Source organism: Fundulus heteroclitus, unplaced genomic scaffold, assembly GCF_011125445.2.
Source record: "Fundulus heteroclitus isolate FHET01 unplaced genomic scaffold, MU-UCD_Fhet_4.1 scaffold_78, whole genome shotgun sequence".
Taxonomy (NCBI): Eukaryota; Metazoa; Chordata; class Actinopteri; order Cyprinodontiformes; family Fundulidae; genus Fundulus; species Fundulus heteroclitus.
This window is the reverse complement of record NW_023397230.1, coordinates 445062-465682: the sequence shown is the minus strand read 5'-3', so window position 1 is coordinate 465682 and position 20621 is coordinate 445062. Positions and strand designations below refer to the sequence as shown.

The 20621-nt window shown below is 41.3% G+C and overlaps 1 protein-coding gene across 3 annotated transcripts in view; it reads right to left on the bottom strand.

Annotated features, from left to right (window-relative positions):
• mast3b (microtubule associated serine/threonine kinase 3b) overlaps positions 1-19217 on the bottom strand; it is a 45689-nt gene extending 26472 nt beyond the window's left edge. For 2 of the 3 annotated variants that reach the window (XM_036134262.1, XM_036134263.1), the window contains exons 1-4: positions 18895-19217; positions 13907-13996; positions 2292-2380; positions 688-760 (exon numbers count right to left, since the gene is read on the bottom strand). In XM_036134262.1, the coding sequence (XP_035990155.1) occupies positions 688-760; positions 2292-2380; positions 13907-13996; positions 18895-18941 (299 nt within the window). In that variant the 5' untranslated portion in view covers positions 18942-19217. Of the gene's footprint in view, positions 1-687; positions 761-2291; positions 2381-8033; positions 8607-13906; positions 13997-18894 lie in introns of those variants that run through there. The other variant, XM_036134264.1, reaches the window with a different exon arrangement.
• Between the last annotated feature and the right edge of the window lie 1404 nt (positions 19218-20621).

Here is a 20621-nt window from a genome sequence, read left to right as displayed (position 1 = left end):
AGACACTGAAAGCGGAGGGGTTTTTCTGCTTATTCATCTTAAAGAAATGTGTTTTTGACACACTTATCTTTGTCCAGACCCATCAGAATTTTAGACACGCGCTCATTTTATTTGGTTTTGTTCATGTACAATTGTTTTGTTGTAAAAAAAAAAAAAATATATATATATATATATATATATATATATATATATATATATATATATATATATATATATATAGAAGACAAAATAATTTTTGGAAAGGTGTCCTGCGGTCCAATGAAACTAAAATATAAGTGCTACATTTGGAGGGAAAGGGGGGAATCTTTTGAGCCTGAGAACACCATCCCAACTGTGAGATACGAGGGGAGCCATCATCATGTTGTGGGGGTGTTTTGGTGCAGTTCAAAAAAATAGACGGTATATAATTAATATTAAAAAGGGGTTGGGTAATTATAACTGATCTAAAAACACACAAAGTTTAGCCAGATTTTATCTTAGTGAGAAAACACTGCTAACATCTGGTTTTAGGATTGGGGTCATTTGTGTAACTGAGAGAAATAAGATTAACATCAAACAAGGTCACGTCGCATGCATTTCCATTCAGCACTGTTAAAAACAAAGACGTCATCCAAAAAGCCATCGATGCAACAAAGCGGAGATGTAGACCAACAGGAAAAACAAGCTTTCCGGTTCGAGTTTACATACCTTCGGGCAAATGGAAAGTTGAGGCAGGCACTGGTCGACACATTTCGAGGGCTGTCTAGAGGGCTGCTCACGGCTAAACAAGGAAACTCAATGTCAATAGCAGAACAATTCACAGCTGTAAAAACAGACACATGATAATAGATCGAGCAAGCTGTCCTGGCTCTGTTTGCAATCGCTTATGTCCTGAAAAGGGTGACATCATGTCTGGAGCCCTTAAAAAGGCCCATCATAAGTCGGCACCTGCTAAGGTCCAACGATATGAGCTTGGTATGACTTTTCAAAACATTAATCTACCCGTATGTAAACAGCGGATTCAGGGGAAAGCGTCTGCCTGCGTTGTGCTGCCGGGGTCTGGAGATGTGGGATCCACTGGAAGCGGTGTTTGTTTACATGCAGCCAGCTGAGTGCCCAATTAGGGCTTGATTTTAGTCTGTGATTAGATAATCCTTAGCATGATTGAGTTCAAAAGGGAGCGCATCTGCATAGCGCTGCTATGGAGAGCCCTCGAGCAAAGCTGTTCTGGCGGAGAGCGGCTGCCTGAGGGGCTGTGGCGCTTTGTCCAATGCTGTTTGAATGAGCAGGAAGAAAACACCTAAACACTAAGAAATTGAAGCAAAATGTTTCGCTTCTCTACATCTTTGCTAGCAAGAAGCCAGATTTAGGAGTTCTCCAGGATGCCTGATGGTTTTACAAAGCTTTACAAACGGCTCTCTTTGCTGTTGGTATATTTCAGGGGATTCCTTTGTTTTGTTTTGTTTTTTCTTAAAAAAAATAAAAAATCTTAATTTGAATACAGCATAATGAACAAGTCAAACAAATATTCCTCTGAAAACGGCAAAAAAAAAAAAAACGTGCAAAGTCTGAAAACCATACAGATAAAGACCACTTTCAGGATTAACAGGAAGTGTTCTCTGGCACTAACGGGTCGCCCAAAAATCCTCATGTTTACATTCTGCCACTCTGTACATAAAGCAAAAGAAATAAATAGGGTTCCCAGACATAAAAGAACCGGTCCCACTGAAAAAAAAACAAGAAAAACAAACATCAGCTTGTCGGGGATTCCGGTTTTAAACCTCTCCTTAATTTCCTGCTTCGGAGATTGCTTTCTCACAAGGGCTTCCCCGCTCGGTGACGCGTGACGGCGTCCCGATTGACTTGAAAAGCCGCGGCTCATTATCTTCAGCTTACCCCGCCCTCTTTAAATCCACCGTATTAGCGTTGCACAACTCTATGCAGATGACTAGTTCTTTCGCCTTTGTATTGTTTTTCTTGTGCAACCAAGCGCGTGTTTTGATGACTTATTAGGTGTAGGTCACACCAGATTAGGCTGGAGGAAAAAAAAAAAATGAGGTCACTCCTGCTTGGCAACAACTGTCAGCCAATATTTTAGCTAAATGAAGGCCGACTCTTACAACAGCGACACTTTGTGAGCGTGTTATAGCAGTCTGACAGCTCTGAGAATCACTGTGGCAGCGGCATTTAAATCGGTCATTAAAAAGAAATTTTAAAAAATCAGCTTTGAATGTTTTTTTTCGTGCAGAATGAATGCCCGTCGTTGCAGAAGCTCTACGCTAGGTGTGAGCTATCCTCAAAACATACATTACCTGTGTTGAGCGAGAGCGGGGAAAGCGGCCGCGACAGCGTGGGCGAGGGCGTCCCGACGCCGAGGCTCTTCCTGTTGCTGCTGCGACAGCTGAAAGCAAGCAGAGAGACGGTCAGCGCCTCGCCTGTCCCTGATCTGCACCTCTCCTCCAATTTTCTATTAAAATTACTCTTTGCGTGCTGCGCAGCCGCGGCCGAGCGGTCGCAGAAGAACGGGCGAAATCAAGTCTAACCACCTGGTAAATTGCAGCTTTCGCAAAGCACTCGGCAAGCGGCCCGAAAACGAAGGAATCCCCCCCACACACACACGATCCATGTGATGCAGGTACAGGCGTGACTGGTAATCTATGCAAACCAAACCCTCTTATTTGTCCCGGCAGCTCCACCATTTGCATGGCAAGGGAAGGGTGAACTGTTGGCACTCATCTTGTTCTGATGGTTGGGCTTTATTTCTATTGCGATCACAATTCCACATCTTTCTTTATTGAATCGCCCACAGCACTTAGAATGGAGATAATGTCGGCGGGGAGAGTAATAACCCTGGCGCGTTGACTGAAACTGAGCGTAATTGCAGTGTCCCTGACCGTATTCACCTGTAATCATGCCTTTCACTAACGCAGTCCTTCGGGTTGTCTTGATACACAAGAGTCAGACTCTGTGTGTGTGTGTGTGTAGAGCAGCAGCCTCCAGACACAGAAGCTTTAAAACCGGACATCAGTCGGCAGATTAAAAGACGCTTGACCTCTAAAGTAGTAGACTATCATCCTCTGAGCGTCGACTGTGGTGGAGCACTGAGCAACGCAAAAAAAACGTTTGTGCATCTGTCTGAGACAGCCCAGGCTTTCAGGTTTCTCTATTTTAACGCACAAACTTTTGTTTTTCTTTCTAAAAGACAGTAGCTTTCAGTTCTATGTCTCTCCCAAACAGGTACACTGCAAAAAGGGAACGGAAAATAAGTAAATATTTTTGAAAATAAGTTTATTTGTCCTTGATTTGAGCTGCTAACTGATATGATCTGCCAATGGAATTAGTATTTTGACCCCTAAAATAAAATCTTTAGATATAGTGCGCTTACATTAAGATGATGGAGATGAGTTGTTCGTATTTTCAGGGTTCCTACAGCATAAGGGAAGTTAAATTCAAGACTTTTTAATGCCACTTGAAATAAAAAGTTAAGACCAACTTCACGATAAACGAGATAAACCTTGTTGCGACAACTTCACCCAAATGTTTATTTTAACATAAACTATTACTTTGTGGCCCAGTAGACATGTTTAAAATTTTGAAAAACATTCCATATAGGAATAAAGCCAAAAAACACACAAATTACACATATATTTTTAACAACTACTGAACTGAATTCACAAACTTTGTTTTGTTCCCTACTAAAATAAACTCGAAATCAGTGCCAACTCTTTTTCGCAGCTATGGTTTGGCCGCAACAGTTTTTATTGGTTCCGGTATCGGGACGGAACCAATAATGGTTTGGGCCGTTCAGTAAATTAAAAATATATAAGCTTATAATTGTGTCAATTATTTTACTGTTTGGTAAGGATTACAAAAACTAAATCCTATTTATGACCTGGTAACAATTTTAAGACCTAAGAAAGACTGATTTAAGACATTTTAATGCCAATTAAGGCCTTAGTTTTATATTACAGAATTTAATGCCTTTTAAGACTTTTTAAGGATCCGCAGGAACCCTGATTTTAAGTGCAAAACTCTTATTCCATTGGCAGATATACTTATTTACCCACTCAAATCAAAGACAAATATACTCTTTTCAAGAAATTTCTACTTACATTTAGTTCCCTTTTTGCAGTGTACATTCATCTCAAAGCCAGTTGGGCACATCATAAATAGACGGAGAATGGAATAAACGCATCTTTTTCTTCTTGGCCAATAAAACTACATTTTGACAGATAGAAAAAGGTGAATCCAAGACAAAAAGAGAAAAGCTTCACAAAGCCCATGCATGACGCCACGGTTCATGCAACATGCGATAACGTCGGTAGATGTGGCAAATGTGATGCGACTTTCCATAAACAAATCACTCCAAAGCGCTAAAGCTGTTCTGCTTTAGGTTCAAAGCAAACACTGACTCCAGACAATGAGTCGTCCATCCAGCTACTAGTAAAAATAAATACAACTCAGCATCTCCAGCTTAACGATACGATTTGTTCAAACCAGAAGTTGCTTCTGGTGTGCTGGTTGTAGTTTCTTAATGACTTGTTTGCTTTCTTTCTGGAAAAAAAAAAAAAAGACTTTCTGCAGCGTTAAACAGCAAGCATCGCCAAATACATTACAGACATTAAGAGTCTGAATGCATAAACACAATTCACTTCGTAGAGTCCAGCCAGAGCTCGCTTACAGCGATACGACAATACTGATAAAGTTCTGTTCAAGCCCGTCATGCCATTTTATTTTATTTAAATAAAGGTTAGTCATAGGGGTGGGTGTGTGCGATATTACAGTCTCACAACATAAAACATAGCTCTTAAAGAAATGTTTTAATCAGCTTGTGTGATTTTGCAAACTTGTGTCAATTATAACTAGCATTTAACAAAGAACTTCTAACACTAATAAAGTACACTGTGCAAAGCTGTAAATAAAAAAACAACAACATCCTACAGATAAAAGGTACTACATCGTCTTGTGATTATTACATGTAAAGTTAGGATGATTACATTATTTTATTACTAATTTTGTAGCTGTTATATATTTCATAATTTCCTCCCCATTACACATAGGTTTTCTGAATTTTAAACATTTCTCTCAGTAGGATGTTTTAATAAGTTCAATTCAGATCACAGTATGCTTAAGGCTCTTATTGTGAAGGTTTGGAAGAGATTTCGGCTCATTTCTGAGATGATGCTGTAAAACAGACGCACAGCTCCTGTAAAAAAAAAAAAAACTCATATCATGATCTTTTTCCTGTCCTGCTGGGTATAGGCAGACCCTGATTTATTAGAACGGGAGATTTAAAAAGCCCTCGGCAAGTCAAACAGGCAGGACCGCATCCTTCTGCAGGCTGAAAACGCACGGCCCAAAGGTAACTTACTCAGCAGCAGTCAGTAGCTGGAGGCAGAGAAGGTGAGTCGCACGCACAGAGGACAAAAACCTCTTAAAAAAGCCTTCCTGCTCGCAGAAATAAAGCCGAAAATACAGGTAGATTTAAACCCGGCGCGTATCTTAATGAACAAATATTAATTATTTCTGATTTACACTGGCAATAATGCAATCAAGTTCATACATCACTCAGCTGAGGTCTACCCACACTGCAAAAAGAGAACCAAAAATAAGGAACATTTTCCTGAAATTACGTTATTTGCACTTGATTTGAGCACTTAATTAAGATTATCTGCCAATGGAATGAGTCTTTTTACCCCTAAAATAAGATAATTAGATATACTACACTTCAAATAAGATGATGGAGATGTGTTGTTCCCATTTTAGGTGCAAAAATCTTATTCCTTTGGCAAATAATCTTATTTACCTGCTCAAATCAAGGAAACATGCTCTCATTTCAAGAAAAAAATTCTTATTTTTAGTTCTATTTTTGCAGTGCAAGGGTATCCATCACTATTTAACGGGTGCATGCATGTGGTATATCCAATAGGTGTTTTAAGACATCCATTTACTTTCAAAGGCGCAATGATTAACAAACAGGACAGAAACATCTGCGGTTCTTCATTACCAATGAGATTTATCGACGGTCTAAAACAGAGGAGACTTATAATATTTGTCACGTGGAAATGAAATCTCTTCATCTCTGCCCGCTGAGATTGAACTCAAAAGTTGTGAGATTATTTCCGCCTTCAGAGCAGCTCTGCCTTGAGAAAGATTACGCAACCGCAACTACAAAGCTACAGGCAAATGCGGGACAAAACAGCATCACCATAACGAGGAGGGGAAGAAACTGTTGGGAGCCAAAACATAAAAAAAAAAAAGAGAAAATAGGAAGCCTACTGTCAACAAGCTCAAGGCTGCAGGGGGATGGGGGCTGTGTGGGCACCAACAGCAGGTCCAGCTAGAATGACAGATGTCTACAACCGTGGAGGCACGCGTGCTTTTTTTTTTTTCCTTTTTAAGCATCAGACCGCGGCACCGATAAAAGAACGTGAACCAAGCCCACCATAAAACTGACGTTTTTGTCCAACAATCAGATAAGCATAAAGAAACCCCACCATGTTTTATATAATCGTCAAATAGTGATTTAAAAAAAATGCACTCAGCACGTTATTTCCGAGCCAACACTGATTTCCAGTTTTCTTTGAGGTCTGGCCTCCAAATTACAATTTTTTTCTAATTTTTTTTTGTTTGTTTTTTGTGTGAAGAACTGTATCACATCAAAAAGAAAAAAAACTGTGTGGTACTTTGCAAGAGAAAATGAAGGAAGTACAATATTATCACCATTTACACATTAAAGCATATGTGCCCAACAATTATTTGATTTTTATAAAAATAAAAAAAAATTAATGCATACTTTTGGTTTCTTAACTGAAATTGTGCCAGTAGATTATGGATTCCTATTAATGAATAGAAGAAAAATAATCAGATTTGTACTATTTTTGACTTGTTGACAACCTATCTGAGGCAATTGGAGGCAATCAGGGAAATGTGATATATTTTTTATAATATATATATATTTTTTTATAATATATAGATATATATATATATATATAGATAGATATAGATAGATAGATAGATAGATAGATAGATATATAGATATATATATGCCCAAAAAGGCTTTTCTGAAAGGCCCCAGAGGCTACAGCACCACGCTAAGCAAAAGGCATCACACACCATGAAGACCAAAGGGCTCTCCAAACAACAAGTCAGGGACAAAGATGTTGAGAAGTACAAGTCAGGGTTGGGTTAAGGAAAAATATCCAAGTCTTTGATGTTCTCCCACAGCACCACCAATACCATCACCTTCAAATGGAAATAACATGGTACCACAACAAACTTCCCAAGAGAGGGCCGCCCACCGAAACTCACAGACCGGGCAAGGAGGGCATTAATCGGAGAGGCAGCACAGAAACTAAAAGAAAGCCGGAAAAGCAGAGACCGGAGGATCTGTCCTTGGACCACAACAATACGTTGTACACTCCATAGAGCCGGGCTGTATGGAAGGGCGGCCATTGCTTAGGACAATGAGCCGAAGCATACAGCTAAAGCAACACTCGACTGGTTAAACGGGAAACATTTAAATGTGTCGAAATGGCCTAGTCAAAGTCCAGACCTCAATCCGATTGAGAATCCTGCAGCCGTGACTGTCCCCAAAACCTGGCTCTACATCATCGTGGGCTACTGAAGTTTTGTTATTTAGTCCCATTTGTTGTTTGCTTCTAAACAAACTTAACACGTCTTCAAAGTTGTTGGCGTGTTGTGTAGACGAAGCGGTGCAGACTCTCTAACAACTCGTTTTAACCACAGGTTGTGAGGCAACGCAACATGAACATGGGGGGTGTGAATACTTTAGCAAGGCACTACGCATCCAGACAAATATTTAGACAGAGCTGCTGAGAAAAACGCTGACGTCCACTCAGGATAACCGAGGTTTCCTGAAGCTAGCCTTTGCTGTGTCTCTATTAACACCTATAATACAGAATTAGACGTGTTAGCGACCGCGAACGTCAACATCATCTCTGCTTGAGACAACAAAGCGTCGCGTTCAGGCTTTAAAAAAATAAAAAAAACAGTTTCTGCCATCATGTGTGAAGCGAACTCCTTTTAAGTACCTTTTGGATCGTTTCAGCAGCGAAACGGGAACAAAACGGGATTTGTTCTGGCTCGGCACCGCAGAACAGTGACTCGGATCCGACATCCTGAAGAATTTTCGAGCAAACTAAGCCCGTCTCCTCCTCAGCTGGGGATGTCTTTCTTTCTTTTTTCTTTTTCTTTTTTTTTTAGAAAACTATAGCTCTGGTGGATGTGAGACCCGCTTCTTCCCCTCCTCCTCCCGCCGCTACTGCCGCCGCTGCTGCTGCTGTTGTCCCCTCCATGGTCTCTTCTTCTTCTCGGGGGTTCCTTTTGTATTCGCGCTGTCTGCCGCGTGCTGTTCGCGGTCCTAACGGCTGCGGAGCCGCCGTCACATCCTCCGGTCCGCCGGCCCACAGAAGCCCTCTGTCGGGAAAGCCCACTCCATGGCAGGTGGTCAAGTCAAAGCGTGTGTGAGACCGCGCTGTCTGACGACAACAACAACAACAGCAGCCGCGCACAATAGTTTTGTTTTTTTCTGGCTGAGCGGCCGCTGGCTGCGTGTGAGCGTACGTCCGAGTGAGGAAGCTGCAGGCTGGTGTTGCGTTCAGGTGCTGCTCGGTAATCTCGGCTGCGCGCTACTACCACACATTTTTTTTCAAAAAACACAATTAGTACCGTGACCCACAACTAAATAGAGTTAAGTCAATAAAATAATGGCTGGTGTAACTGAATAATTACCGAAAAGAGTGCCTGCCTCAGCTAGATGGTACAAATAGCAGTTTAAACAGTGGCCTAGTACATATTTATTGTTAAGAAAGGTGCATTATATTACATACATTTACAGTTCTCTATAGTCATAACATAGTGGCTATAAAATATGTCATCATATATAGAGTGACTGTTGCATAGTGACCAAAATCATCATCATCGTCATAATCATCTTATAACGCAACAAATCACATTTTTTTTCATCCTGTTTAACGCCATTGATATGGCAGCAGAATACGAGAAAGGAAATGAGCTCAATCTGGCTCATTTGTGTTACTGAAGTGGTCACATGTGCGTTGTGACTTTTTATACAATTAAACAAGCAAAAAAAAAAAATAATTAACCTGAAAATTTTGGCCACTTTCACTGTGTAAAAGAAAGTTTGGTTTATTGATTTTATTGGAAATGTTTTTCTTACACATACCAATGTGCTTAACCTGCATCGGTTTCTCTCGTGGTAGTTCATTATTTCCAATTCTTTCATTTTAAAAACTAGATATCTGGTGATATTGGTAAATATAGTAATGACAGCACCAGGTGCAATATATGCCTCTTTTCTTATTTCCTCTATTTCTTATCTGCACTTTCATCCTTCACTTCTAATTATATCATCCTGCAATTGTTACACTCTTACAGTTCCTTCAATATGAATATTGCATACACTGATATTGTGACAATGATATGTGTGATATATTGTACAGCTAAAGCACAATATCCACCCTTTTTAGTGCTTGCATCCCCATCCTATTAACACATAACATGGGCATGTGCACATCTTAAGTGTTCATTTTAGAGCCAAAACACTTACTTTAAAGCTGTAAATGCTGACTCTAACAACAGCAATTTTGTGTTAAGATTAATATCGTCAAATAAAGCCATACTGAAATATAGGTTACAAAAAGGGAAGAAGCATCACATTTTAGCTCATTTTTAAATCTGTTGTTGTTTTAGGAGTTGAAGTCAAATGACTAAAACAGAACTTCGTTGATCCTTAGGAAGGATTCTGTGCATCCATGGTTGTATCTCTTGCGTGTCTCTTTGTCCTGCTGTGATGAACTGCCAACCTGTTCAGGATTTACTTCACCTCTCTCAAAATAACACAATAATAACTCGGTGCCACACTCATCCTGCACCTCTCCAATCAAGATTGTCTGATGTGCCTGTGAGCGGCCTCCCGTGGCAGCTCACAGGCCGAACCTCAGCGTGGAGGCGGGGCCAGACTATTGAAAAGCCTTGAGTTAGCAGATGTCCAGCAGTTATCACTGCCTGACTCCATGTTTTGACCATGACCACGTCTTCACGGATTTTCCCTGCATTGCCTTACACTTGTAATTCTACGCTGTGCCGTCTGTTTCCCCGGACAGCGACCTGGACTTACGCCTCGACCACGAACCCTGCCCAGTCCCACTGATCTGTCTTCCTGTCTCCCTGTGTCGGTTTATGATCCTCGCCTGACCTAGAGAATCGATTCTTGCCTCAGCCCTCTTGCTTGTCATCTCCTGCTGTGAGCAGCCTGCCTTCACCATCATCAGGCCCCTGTTTGCTCCTGCAGAGAGGCTTCCTGCCTGCACCAGGGTTCTGGGTTCTATAATAAATCTTTTAAAGCGCAACACCGTGTCTGGCTAAATATCAGGTTGTCTGGTTCATAAACAACTGGAAATAGTAAGTAAGTAAGTAAAGTATATTTATTAGCATTTTGCAGACAGAGCAATCACAAAACGCAACACAGAAAGCCAATAAAAGAATAAAAAATATAATAATAATAATAATAATAATAATATACCCAACTAGACTTTTTTCTAAAATCATTTATGACAAGATTCATGTTTAAATGTACAAGTGATGAGACAAAAGAAATTGTGTCCTACTCATTTAGAAAATTTCAATGCATTTGTTTTAAGTTATAGATTACCTTACAGGTGTTTTAAATCCAAGAGGAAATATTTTATCAAACATCAGAGCAAACTGTACAGCCCCTGGCGTAGAGTTTAGTCAACACTTGTGATGTACTGTATGCTTCTTTTGTAGTAGGTAATCGTAAAATTTCCCACAGAACCTGAAAGCATCTTAAGAAGGTGGATCATCCCATGAGGAGCCCAGTAGAGGGAGGTTAGAGTCCAACTTTAAATGTTGGTATATTCCGCAGTTTTTTTCTACTCTACATTTTCTACATCTGGCAAACTTTACCTCGTTTCTCCAAAAGGGTTTTGGTCTTGATCTGTAGAACATATTGTCCCACAAAAACTTATTTGGTTGTATTTTGAGGGTTGTTTTTCTTCTTCTTTTTTTTGCGAAAATTAAGAAAATACCGTTAAAAAATGTTTATTGAGAAGGAAAACGTAACAATAACTTTGAACCTAGATCTAATAGCTACCAGTAGTCAGTTTTGGAATTATTGCCATAACACTGATATGCATGGCAAGACTATAAATATTCAGGAAAAAGTTGTTAAATAATTTCCCCCTTTCTACCTGTATTTTCTCCGTTCCAGGCATCCATTTGGGGCAATAATGACCTACAGCATCCCATTCTACTGAATCTCAGCCCTTTATACGGCAGATTGTTGTTATATTTACTTCGAGACCATCTTTTGCATCAGTATTGCTGAGCCAAGCTAACCCACACGGTGCTACAGAATCAAAGCCTGATATCAGAAAGCAAATTGCTTGCATCCAAAGATACAATCTGGTGCAAGAACATAGACATCTCTCTGGATTTGCGAAGTAACAATGATTTTTTTTTTTTTTTTTTTTTTTTTTTTTCAGGAGGGGGCTGTCTCCGATGTTAAAACAGTGTGAATGAAGAACAAACACCTCCTGCCATGCTGTGGCACGACTGCCTGAAAGCGAGCTCGCCGTGTGTCTGTGACAGATTTTTGCGGCTTAAATAAAAATTTCCCCCGTCCCCCACAGAGCGACGGAGATTCATTAGAGTACAGAGCGTACTGACAGCAGAGCACAGCTCAAACATCCAGAAACACGCTGGATGCAGCAGTCGTCTGTTTGCGGTGCTGCCTTCCTCCACAGCACCCAGCGCTGTTACCAAGCAACCCGCAGAGGCAAGCCTGATAGGTCGGAATAGAAGCACCTCAATATACGGAGGAAAAAAAAAAAGAAAAAGAAAACAAAACTCTGACATTTTTACCCGGTTATTTCGTTTCTTGATGCCACGGTTCACTTAGTTCAGCTCTTGTTTTCATCAACATTTCAACATCTGATCCAGCCTATGTCAAACTATCATCTGGTTTATAGCACACGCCAATCCCTGCAACCCCCTTAGGGTTGTAAGTCCTAACATGTAGAAAAGCTCCCTAAGTAATTACCAAAAGGTCAGTTTTAGCAGATCTTCGGAAGGCTTCCGCGGTAATATCCATCTTTTTTCTGTTTATGAAGTTGTTGTCATCCATGCTGAGCAGCAACTAAATAAACACGTTATTAGACATTTTATGAGCTACTATGCAGCACTTTTAGACCTCGGCTAATTGTGTTTAATAATGCTGTAATGGATACATGATTGTTTTAAAGCCACTAGCTTCTCGGGCTTTCTTATGGTCTTTCAAGGGTTTTTTTTTTTTTTTGTTGGACTTTGGCTTCCTGTTCGCACACAATCGGCCCAGGTCTCGCACTTGACCATGACGGCATACTTTCCATTGAGCACCAGTGAAAGCACACAAGCCAAGTGTGAAAAACTATATCTAGGAGACGAATAGTATAAGAAATCACTGCTTTAAAAAAAAAAAAAAAAAGCACAGACCTGACACGGGACAAGACGCACCGTTCTTCACATGATCATCCTCTGTATTAAATTCCAGTCAAAGTATGTTATCTTTCAAGGTTTCAAGGTTCTTTCAAAGTTTTTTTTGGTCCAAAAATATCATGACAAAATCTGCAAAAACAGATAAAACACATGAGACAAGAACGATCATCTAAAACACGTAGCTGGAGTTCCACACTTTCACTGCTTCAGACACAAAGCTGCGTAGCAGTGTTGTTGTTCTGCTTTTGTTGATAAATGAAGTTAACATCTTAACTTCGGTTCGGGACCACGGCCAAAACCGCAACTCCGATTTCCCTAGCATCCTATTTATACTCCGTTCAGTCATTCTTCTCAGTCTGTTACATTTGGCCAAACCCACCCTCCCATCACCATGTTCTCTTTCCTTCCCTTCATCCCATCATTATCATCCCCCTTTTCCTTCCCTCCATCAAATAATCATGTTTTACTCCCTTTTGCTACAAGTTCCATCTGGGGGGGGGGTCCAATGCGGGCCCCATACGCTAAATCTTCATCCCTCAAGCTCTCCAGCAATCTCCCCAGACGACCAGGCCAAGCTCATTCATCCCTTCACCCCTTCATCCCCTTCTTGCAATAAATCTTTAAACCTACGTCATTGTGGTGCGGTCGTTGCTAATGAAAATTCTATTCACCTAATTTTTGCAGGTTCGTGGAGAGGGCGCGAGGGTTCTCTAATAATGTTCAGAGCCCGGTTCCTGCAGCGCCAGTGAGACGGGTCGCTGGGTAAGTGACACTTCAGTGACCTTCTTTTAGCGCCCCTCACTGTCTCCTGCAGGGCCCCCGGGTTCTGCTGCATGGCAGCTGGAGCACCGCACTGAGCTGCAGCGCATCTACACACTTGAATTTAAAACATGCACACTGGACGATTCAGAGCACCACATAAAAAAAAAACAGGAAGACGCATTTCCGTGAAAACAGGTGAGAGAGTAAAATTTTGTGACAAAGCAACCAGTGCCCAAGAAAAAAGACCTTCAAAACGCTTAAAGAAATATCAATCAATTTAAATGACAAACATTACAAGGAGACGGCAATAAATGCTTTAGAGTTCAGGAGTGAATGCCAAAAACTGTATGACCAAATAGTGTATTATGTGTTAATATTTTGATTTTTCTAAAGCAACTTCCTGGTTGGGACAGCGGAGACATTTTCCTTTGAGGAACAGATCAGGAATGTGTAAAAAAAGAAAAAAAAACTTCCTCACAAGACTAATAATACACATGCCCTACAATCAGAGGACTGGAGCTAAACAGTTTACTTCCCTCGTCAGCCAATCCGAATGTCAATCTCACCCTAAAATTCGACACCTTCTTGGATTAAGATCAGACTTTGTGTGAGCTGGCTGTCTTACCTCCAGGGGTGCAGGGTTTGTAAGGGGCTGCAGGGACTGCAGGGACTGCATGGGCTCAGGAGGGTCGGGCTCTGGCAAGTGGGGGAGAGACTGCAAGGCAAGAGATGGTTGCATGGGTTAGTGGGTTGAGTCAGGGGCTCGGCACGTCGTCTACGGCCGTCAGAGCTTCGTCCTGTTGGGTTGAAGGTTTCTGCCCGTCACTTTGCCGATGGACTCTGGCCAAGTTCCCGAAATGTCGCATTGTTTGTTTGTTCCAGGCCGTTTGGATGCATCATCTGGCAGGTTTATCGTTTTATGTCAAAAGCGATTAAGGACGTGTCAGCGAGCCAGAAAAGACATCTTATCTCCTTAAATGTAACGAGCGAACATCTAACGAACAGCGTTAGATCTTCATCCAAGAGAAGGAATGTTACGGATATGTTTTCTGGGTCACAAAATAGAGTTGGGAAAATATTTGGCCAAGTATTTAATCAAATGTTCAATACTTCAAGAATGTATTCTACTTCCTATATGTTGCATCCATCCATCCATCCATCTAAAGCATGCATCTAAAACTGCAGAAATCTGCATCGTTAATTTGCTGAAAATGTTTCTCTTCATTTCAAAAATTGCCTGAAAAGAACAGAGATCTCTGGAAATTTGATCCCAGAAAAGCATTGGATTTTCACATTAAAACATCAGTAAGGACCTTAAACTGAACTCCAACTGGATTACAGAAGGCTGAACTTAAGTAGCTACATTATGATGCAAAGATTCACTTCATCCTCAACTTTAAAACCTTAATGCACCATTTTTTTTTTTTTTTTTGCATTAAAATATGCCAGCTCAGCCAGCTCGCCCTAAAGTGTAAATCCTACTAAAGCTGACCAGGCAAAGAGGCTATTTCCTATTGATTTATCTGCTCAGATGTAAGCTCTGCCTCCTGGGCTCGACTATTGTCTCTGTGCTGCAGAAGCTTCTCAGAGTACAGCACTGGAAAGCACAGCACTAATGAACGTGTTGTCATAGTAATGCAGGAAGGGTGGCAGGAAAAAAAAAAAAAAAAAAAAAAAACAACTCCTTGTACAAAGAGTCCTCATCCTGTAAACTCAACATATAATCATACAACAAACACGAGGCGTTTGATTCGCCGAAGGACTATTCCCAGATACAAAGTGCTTAAAGGTGTCTCTGTGCTGCGTTTTCCTTCTTTTATGTCCTCTCCTTTAACCCCCCCCCCCCCCCCTTATCCTGTCCAAAGTGTGAAGTGAGTAGAGAATCTCAGAATGACTCACTGGTGGCATTAACGCTGAATTTATAATTTTCCTGGATGTACACAGAGGCTGCTACAACTGCAGGGCGGAAGTATGATATTTGGATGTTTTCATTTATTTCTTTCCTCCAGCATCATTGTTCTCATGTGTTCATGAGAACCTTCCCGCATCTGTAAAAATCCAATAGAATCGAGCAAATGCGGGGAAATACCCACGCTCGGCTTAGCACAGACACAAGTTTTACGCTCGTCTGCTCATGTTTGACGCTGATGTTCGGGGTTCGCCGATGCGTTCCCTCAGCTGCCATTGCAACCCGTAACCCCTCCCTTCCTCGCGGAGGGTGCGACCTTCCTCTGATTCTCTGCTCTGTGCAGGAACAGATGCTTCAGAGTGCCTAAAAATGAAAACGACATGAAAACAGCGCATGCTCAGCTGAGCTGGTTCACGCAGGAGGCAGATGGATGGATCAGAGAATAAGGATGTGAGCAAGGAGCTCCTACGCCTTATGGATCAGCGTTTTGTGGGCACCGCGTACCCCCCCACCCCCACCCCTTCACACTATATAAAGAAAGGGTACATTCACTCAAGAGGAAGAGTGGGTGGACGCAAAACTGCAGTCTTGTCAAATAATGTAATGACTATGGAAATCATAGGTTAGTAATAATAAGAAAATTACAGATCTGTCTTTCTTTTGGGTCTAAAACTGTTAGTTTGTCATGGTGAGTGTGTGATTCATTCGAGAATCACGTGGCTAGGAGGCGGCAGAGCTTAAAACCTTAGAAAAAAAATAAAATGTGGGGAGAATTTTCCGACATAAGCTGCAGCTCTCAAACTTTTGGCCTGATCGCCACGTCTTCAGAGGTTGCGCAAACAGCTCCAGTTCAAGGCTGGCAGCTTGATTTCTACACCTCAGCTTAAAGATTAATAGGAAGGCAGGAGCAGTTTGTGCCTGAATAAAAAAAAAAAATCTAACTTTGTTTAAGACAACCCACACTTCTAGAAATTGATATATACAAGTTCCAAGAAGCATAAAAGTAAATAAGGGAGTGTGTTTGGTCGATGTGTGTTTCAATAATGTTTTTTTGAACACGGTTGATGAAAAAACAACAAAAAAAGAGGTTGTTGGATTCTCATATAATTAAAAAACATATACAATTGAAATAAAAGTGTTTTTCTTTATTTTCTTTATTTTCTTTTTGGTGGTCAAAAACCAATGAGCACAAATTCAAACTTGGTTAGAGTTTTTTTTCCATGTTTAAAATAATAAAACACATAACATCGCAGAATAGAGCAAATAAAACGGGCCCACCTGCTTCACCTCAGCCTGTGCTAGGAGTGTTGTAAAAAAGTTTTTACGGCTTTCAAATTTCTTCTGCTTTTGCTTTTCTGTTGCTCATTGTCTACGTGTTCTAGATCATCCAACCAATTTTTATATCGGACAAAGACAGCCAGAGTAAACGCAAAACGCAACATTCTTTGACAATTTCCTATGTGAGCAGGAAAAAGTTGTCCAAACCAATCTGACCCCATGTGAAAAAGTAATTGCCCTCTAAAACTAACTGGTTGTGCCATGTCTGCAGGCAAGATCTGCAATCAAGTGTTGGCACCTAGTAACAATCAGCCTTTCACATCACTGGGGAGTAATTTTGTATTAATACAGCCCCTTCTGAAGGTTTTCGTCCAGCATGAACCGACTGTTTGAGGTCATGAGACAGTATCTCAGCTAGTCTTAAAGGAACAATAGCCTAAGTTCCTTTAAATTAAGATTAAAAACACATTTGTTTAGGATTGCCTTCGACTGTTCTAGTTAAACTGTTTTACTGAAACATCATTAGTTCAACTCTGTAGTCCAACTGTTTTTAATGTTTGCTTTTAGTTTCTATTTTTCCATGACGTTCTATTTTGTTTCTACATTTTATTCCTACTAGCTTTTATTCTGTTTTTTTCTCCGCTATTTTAATCATGTAAAATACTTTGCATTGTCTCTGTACTGAAATGTGCCATACAAATAAATTTGCCTTGCCTTGCCTTGCCTTGCCTTGCCTTACTACACAGGACAGGTTTGTGACGCTGTATTCTGTTCTATATCTGGTCCGCTTCTCTTACTGGCTTCCATGTTTGCAGATTGCTGCTCTTTTGCCAAATACCAAATGCTGCGCTCTTTTTTGAGAACTTTGGGGGCTTTCATATGATCGGCTAGGGAACCAGGAAGTAAATACCGGCTACACTCATTTGTCACAGGGGACAAATGAGAATTATTTAGGTTGATTTTACGGTAAATATCTTAATTGTTGCTCCTTCAAGTCTGAACTTTCATGGGGCCACTTCAAAACCTTTTTGTATTTCAAAGCATTCAGGATATCTTCAAAAGTCCTGGTCACCATCAAGATGTGTTTTGAGGAGATGTAAGATATTGCGTTCTCTTTTTGTCAACGATTCTTTCCCTGCTGGAACATCTTTTTTATGATTTTGAATTATGAATAAGGATCGTACTGATGCGAACGAGGCTTGCAGTGCTTTGGACGCCAGAGACCCCTGAGCCGCTGACGTGCTCTTGGAGGGATTTTGGTAGGGTAAATCGCTCTACGTTCCCACCCTCACATATGGTTATGAACGTTGGATCATGACCCAAAAAACGAGATCCCAGATTCAAGCGGCTAAAACGAGCTTCCAAATAGAGGCTGGGTACTCCCATGGTGGGTACTCGGGGTAAGAGCTGCCGCTCCTCTACATCGAGAGGAGTCAGCTCGGCTCAGCTGGCCTGTTGTTGGGCTTCCCCCAAAGGAGCTGCAGGAGGTGTCTGGGAAGAGGGAATTCTGGGTATCTCTGCTGAGTCTGCTGCCCCCGCTACCCGATCCCGGATAAGCGGAAGACGGCGAGTACAAGTAAGGGTACGGGTAAGGAACACGATGTGTCACTTGTAGAGATATTTCAGCCAAATTCCTATTGTCATATAGGCTCTACTGAAGTGATTACGTTATTAAACAGACAGTACCCAGCCTGTGTGAGGTGAATTAAACTGTCCTCAGTTTAGAAAAAAAGGCTAACTTAGTTAATCCGTGATTTAGAAAGGGGGTGATTACCACTTAGGGCCATGTTGGCTTGCACGGCTGTTTTCTTTTGGTAAACGAAATAATGAAAACCATACCTTTTATTTCCTCTAGCTGTCATTTGTTATTCAAATGTATTTGGTAACCTTAAGATTGAGATATCACAAAAAATATAAGAAAAGAAAAGAAAAAGAAATCTATAAGGGAGCAAATACTTTTTCAATATCACCGTAGGCTTCCTCACTCTATCTATCTATCTATCTATCTATCTATCTATCTATCTATCTATCTATCTATCTATCTATCTATCTATCTATCTATCTATCTATCTATCTATCTATCTATCTATCTATCTATCTATCTATCTATCTATCTATCTATCTATCTATCTATCTATCTATCTATCTATCTCTCTATCTGTCTGTGTAAACACCTGTTGGTTTGTATCTTTCATTGGTTTGAAATTACAGGGTTTCTTGTTTTTGTTTTGTTTTTTTTTGTTTTTTTGTTTTTTGTTTTGTGGGTTTAAACTAAGGCCACAAATGACAAAAAGTCTGCTGATACTGAACAAGAGCACACAAACCATTTCCCTCTCGCAACAACTTTTAAATACAGCACACTTTCACAGCCCTCAAACAGCTGCACCACAAAGATAAATATAGTAATCGTAGAAAAGGGAACTTACTCCAGAGTCAGGGAGGGGATCTTCAGTTTATCTCGCCTGGACTTCATTCTTGTAGAAGCTGGAGCTTCAGTTCCCACACGGCGCGGCACCGCTCGGTCTCACCGCCGGCTTCCAGCCTCTCATCTCCGCCGTGCCTCACTAAAAATACACCAGGGGGTGTCTCGTTTAACGGCGACTTCAGCGGATTCCAGGGAGGGCAGGGGAGGGAGAAGAAAAAAAAGAAAAGAAAAGAAAACAAGACGGGATAAAGCGCAGTTATAAACGAGCGAAGCGCGCCTGTGATGCCTGCTGTCCGCGTATGAGGCGCATCGCAGAGACACTGCCACAGAAACCGAGGGAGCGACGGGTCACCGCGAACCTCCGTGTGACTGGTGGGGAGGGAGGGATGAAGGGGAGCAAATCAATTTCTCTGGTGGGTGACACTCAGCAGAGGCGAGGGAGAAGATGACGAGACCGCAAACATCTAGGCTACCGAATGTTATTAGCACTGTAAAAAAAAAAAAAAAAAAGTATTATTATGTTAAGCAAACGTGCGCAACATTTTCAGTTTTAATCCGTTTAAAGTCGTTCTCGCACATATTTCTTCTGTTTTTATTTTTGCGTTCTTCCGGGTCTATCTGGGTAAACACAAGCAATTAAAAGTTTCAACTCATATTAACATTTTACAGCTCTGAATGAGCCAAAAACCAAAGAGAGCGGAACCCGTGGCGCGCCGATGGCTGTTCGGGAAGGAAACTGGGGAATACCTGCAGCTGGAGAACGTGACAGGTGCGCTCCTCGCTGGAGCGCGTGCGAGCGCCTGTTTCGTTCCTGCGCGAGGCAAGCCCTTGTTAAGCCTATATGAAATGGAAATTGCAGGTTGCACCTCTATGCTCACAGCGTGCTTGAAACGTACTTCCTCTAACGCGTGTAGGATGCGGTTTTTTTTTTTTTTTTTTTTTTTTTTTTGCAGATGCACGCTTAAAAGCGCATTAAACTGCAGGCGGGGACTCTGCGTGATAATAAACACACGCTTAATTCCTTCGTGACATGCTGTGAGTTTGCACGTTTTCAGAACGCGAGGGAAATGATTCCTTCACTGTGTTTACTCCCCCACCAGATTGCTTTTGGATGAGGCGACGGCACCTGTGCCCCCCTGGTTGCTATAGGAATGAGCTTGGCACGGGCGCGCAGCAAACAGTGACCGCATTTCCGTCTTTTCCTGGCGTGCACGCTCACTCGGTGGCGCGTCTTTCTAGGACCTCATTCCTTTTCTCAGCCTTCCTCTCATGACAACGATCTCAAAAGGAAAGGAGGTCCCCACAATGTGACCGATACGGTCCACGCACAGGGTTACGCAGCGTGATTAATGTTATTTGGTAAGGAAAACCCAACCTTTGCTGCACTTTCAGCTGTCTTCTGTTCTCATTGAGTTACAAGTTATAAGAATAAGGAGGAATTACGCCCTAATAGTGAGCATAACTCATTAAAAGACATCCAAGGCGGTCCGTCTTATGGATACTAGCAGACTTCCAGTCTCTGCCAAAGTAATGTTTTGGTCATGATGACCTTTAAAGAGCAATAACAGTATTTGAAGCTCAGTCACTTCCACAGTCAGCAACTCACAAACAATCCCCCTAACGTACATGAGGAGCTCATTCACTGACTGTAAACATGCTTTTCTAATGTTCTGCAGCAGCTGGCTGTGCTGCAGTTTCAACATTGGCTCACAAGTAAACTGTCCCAGG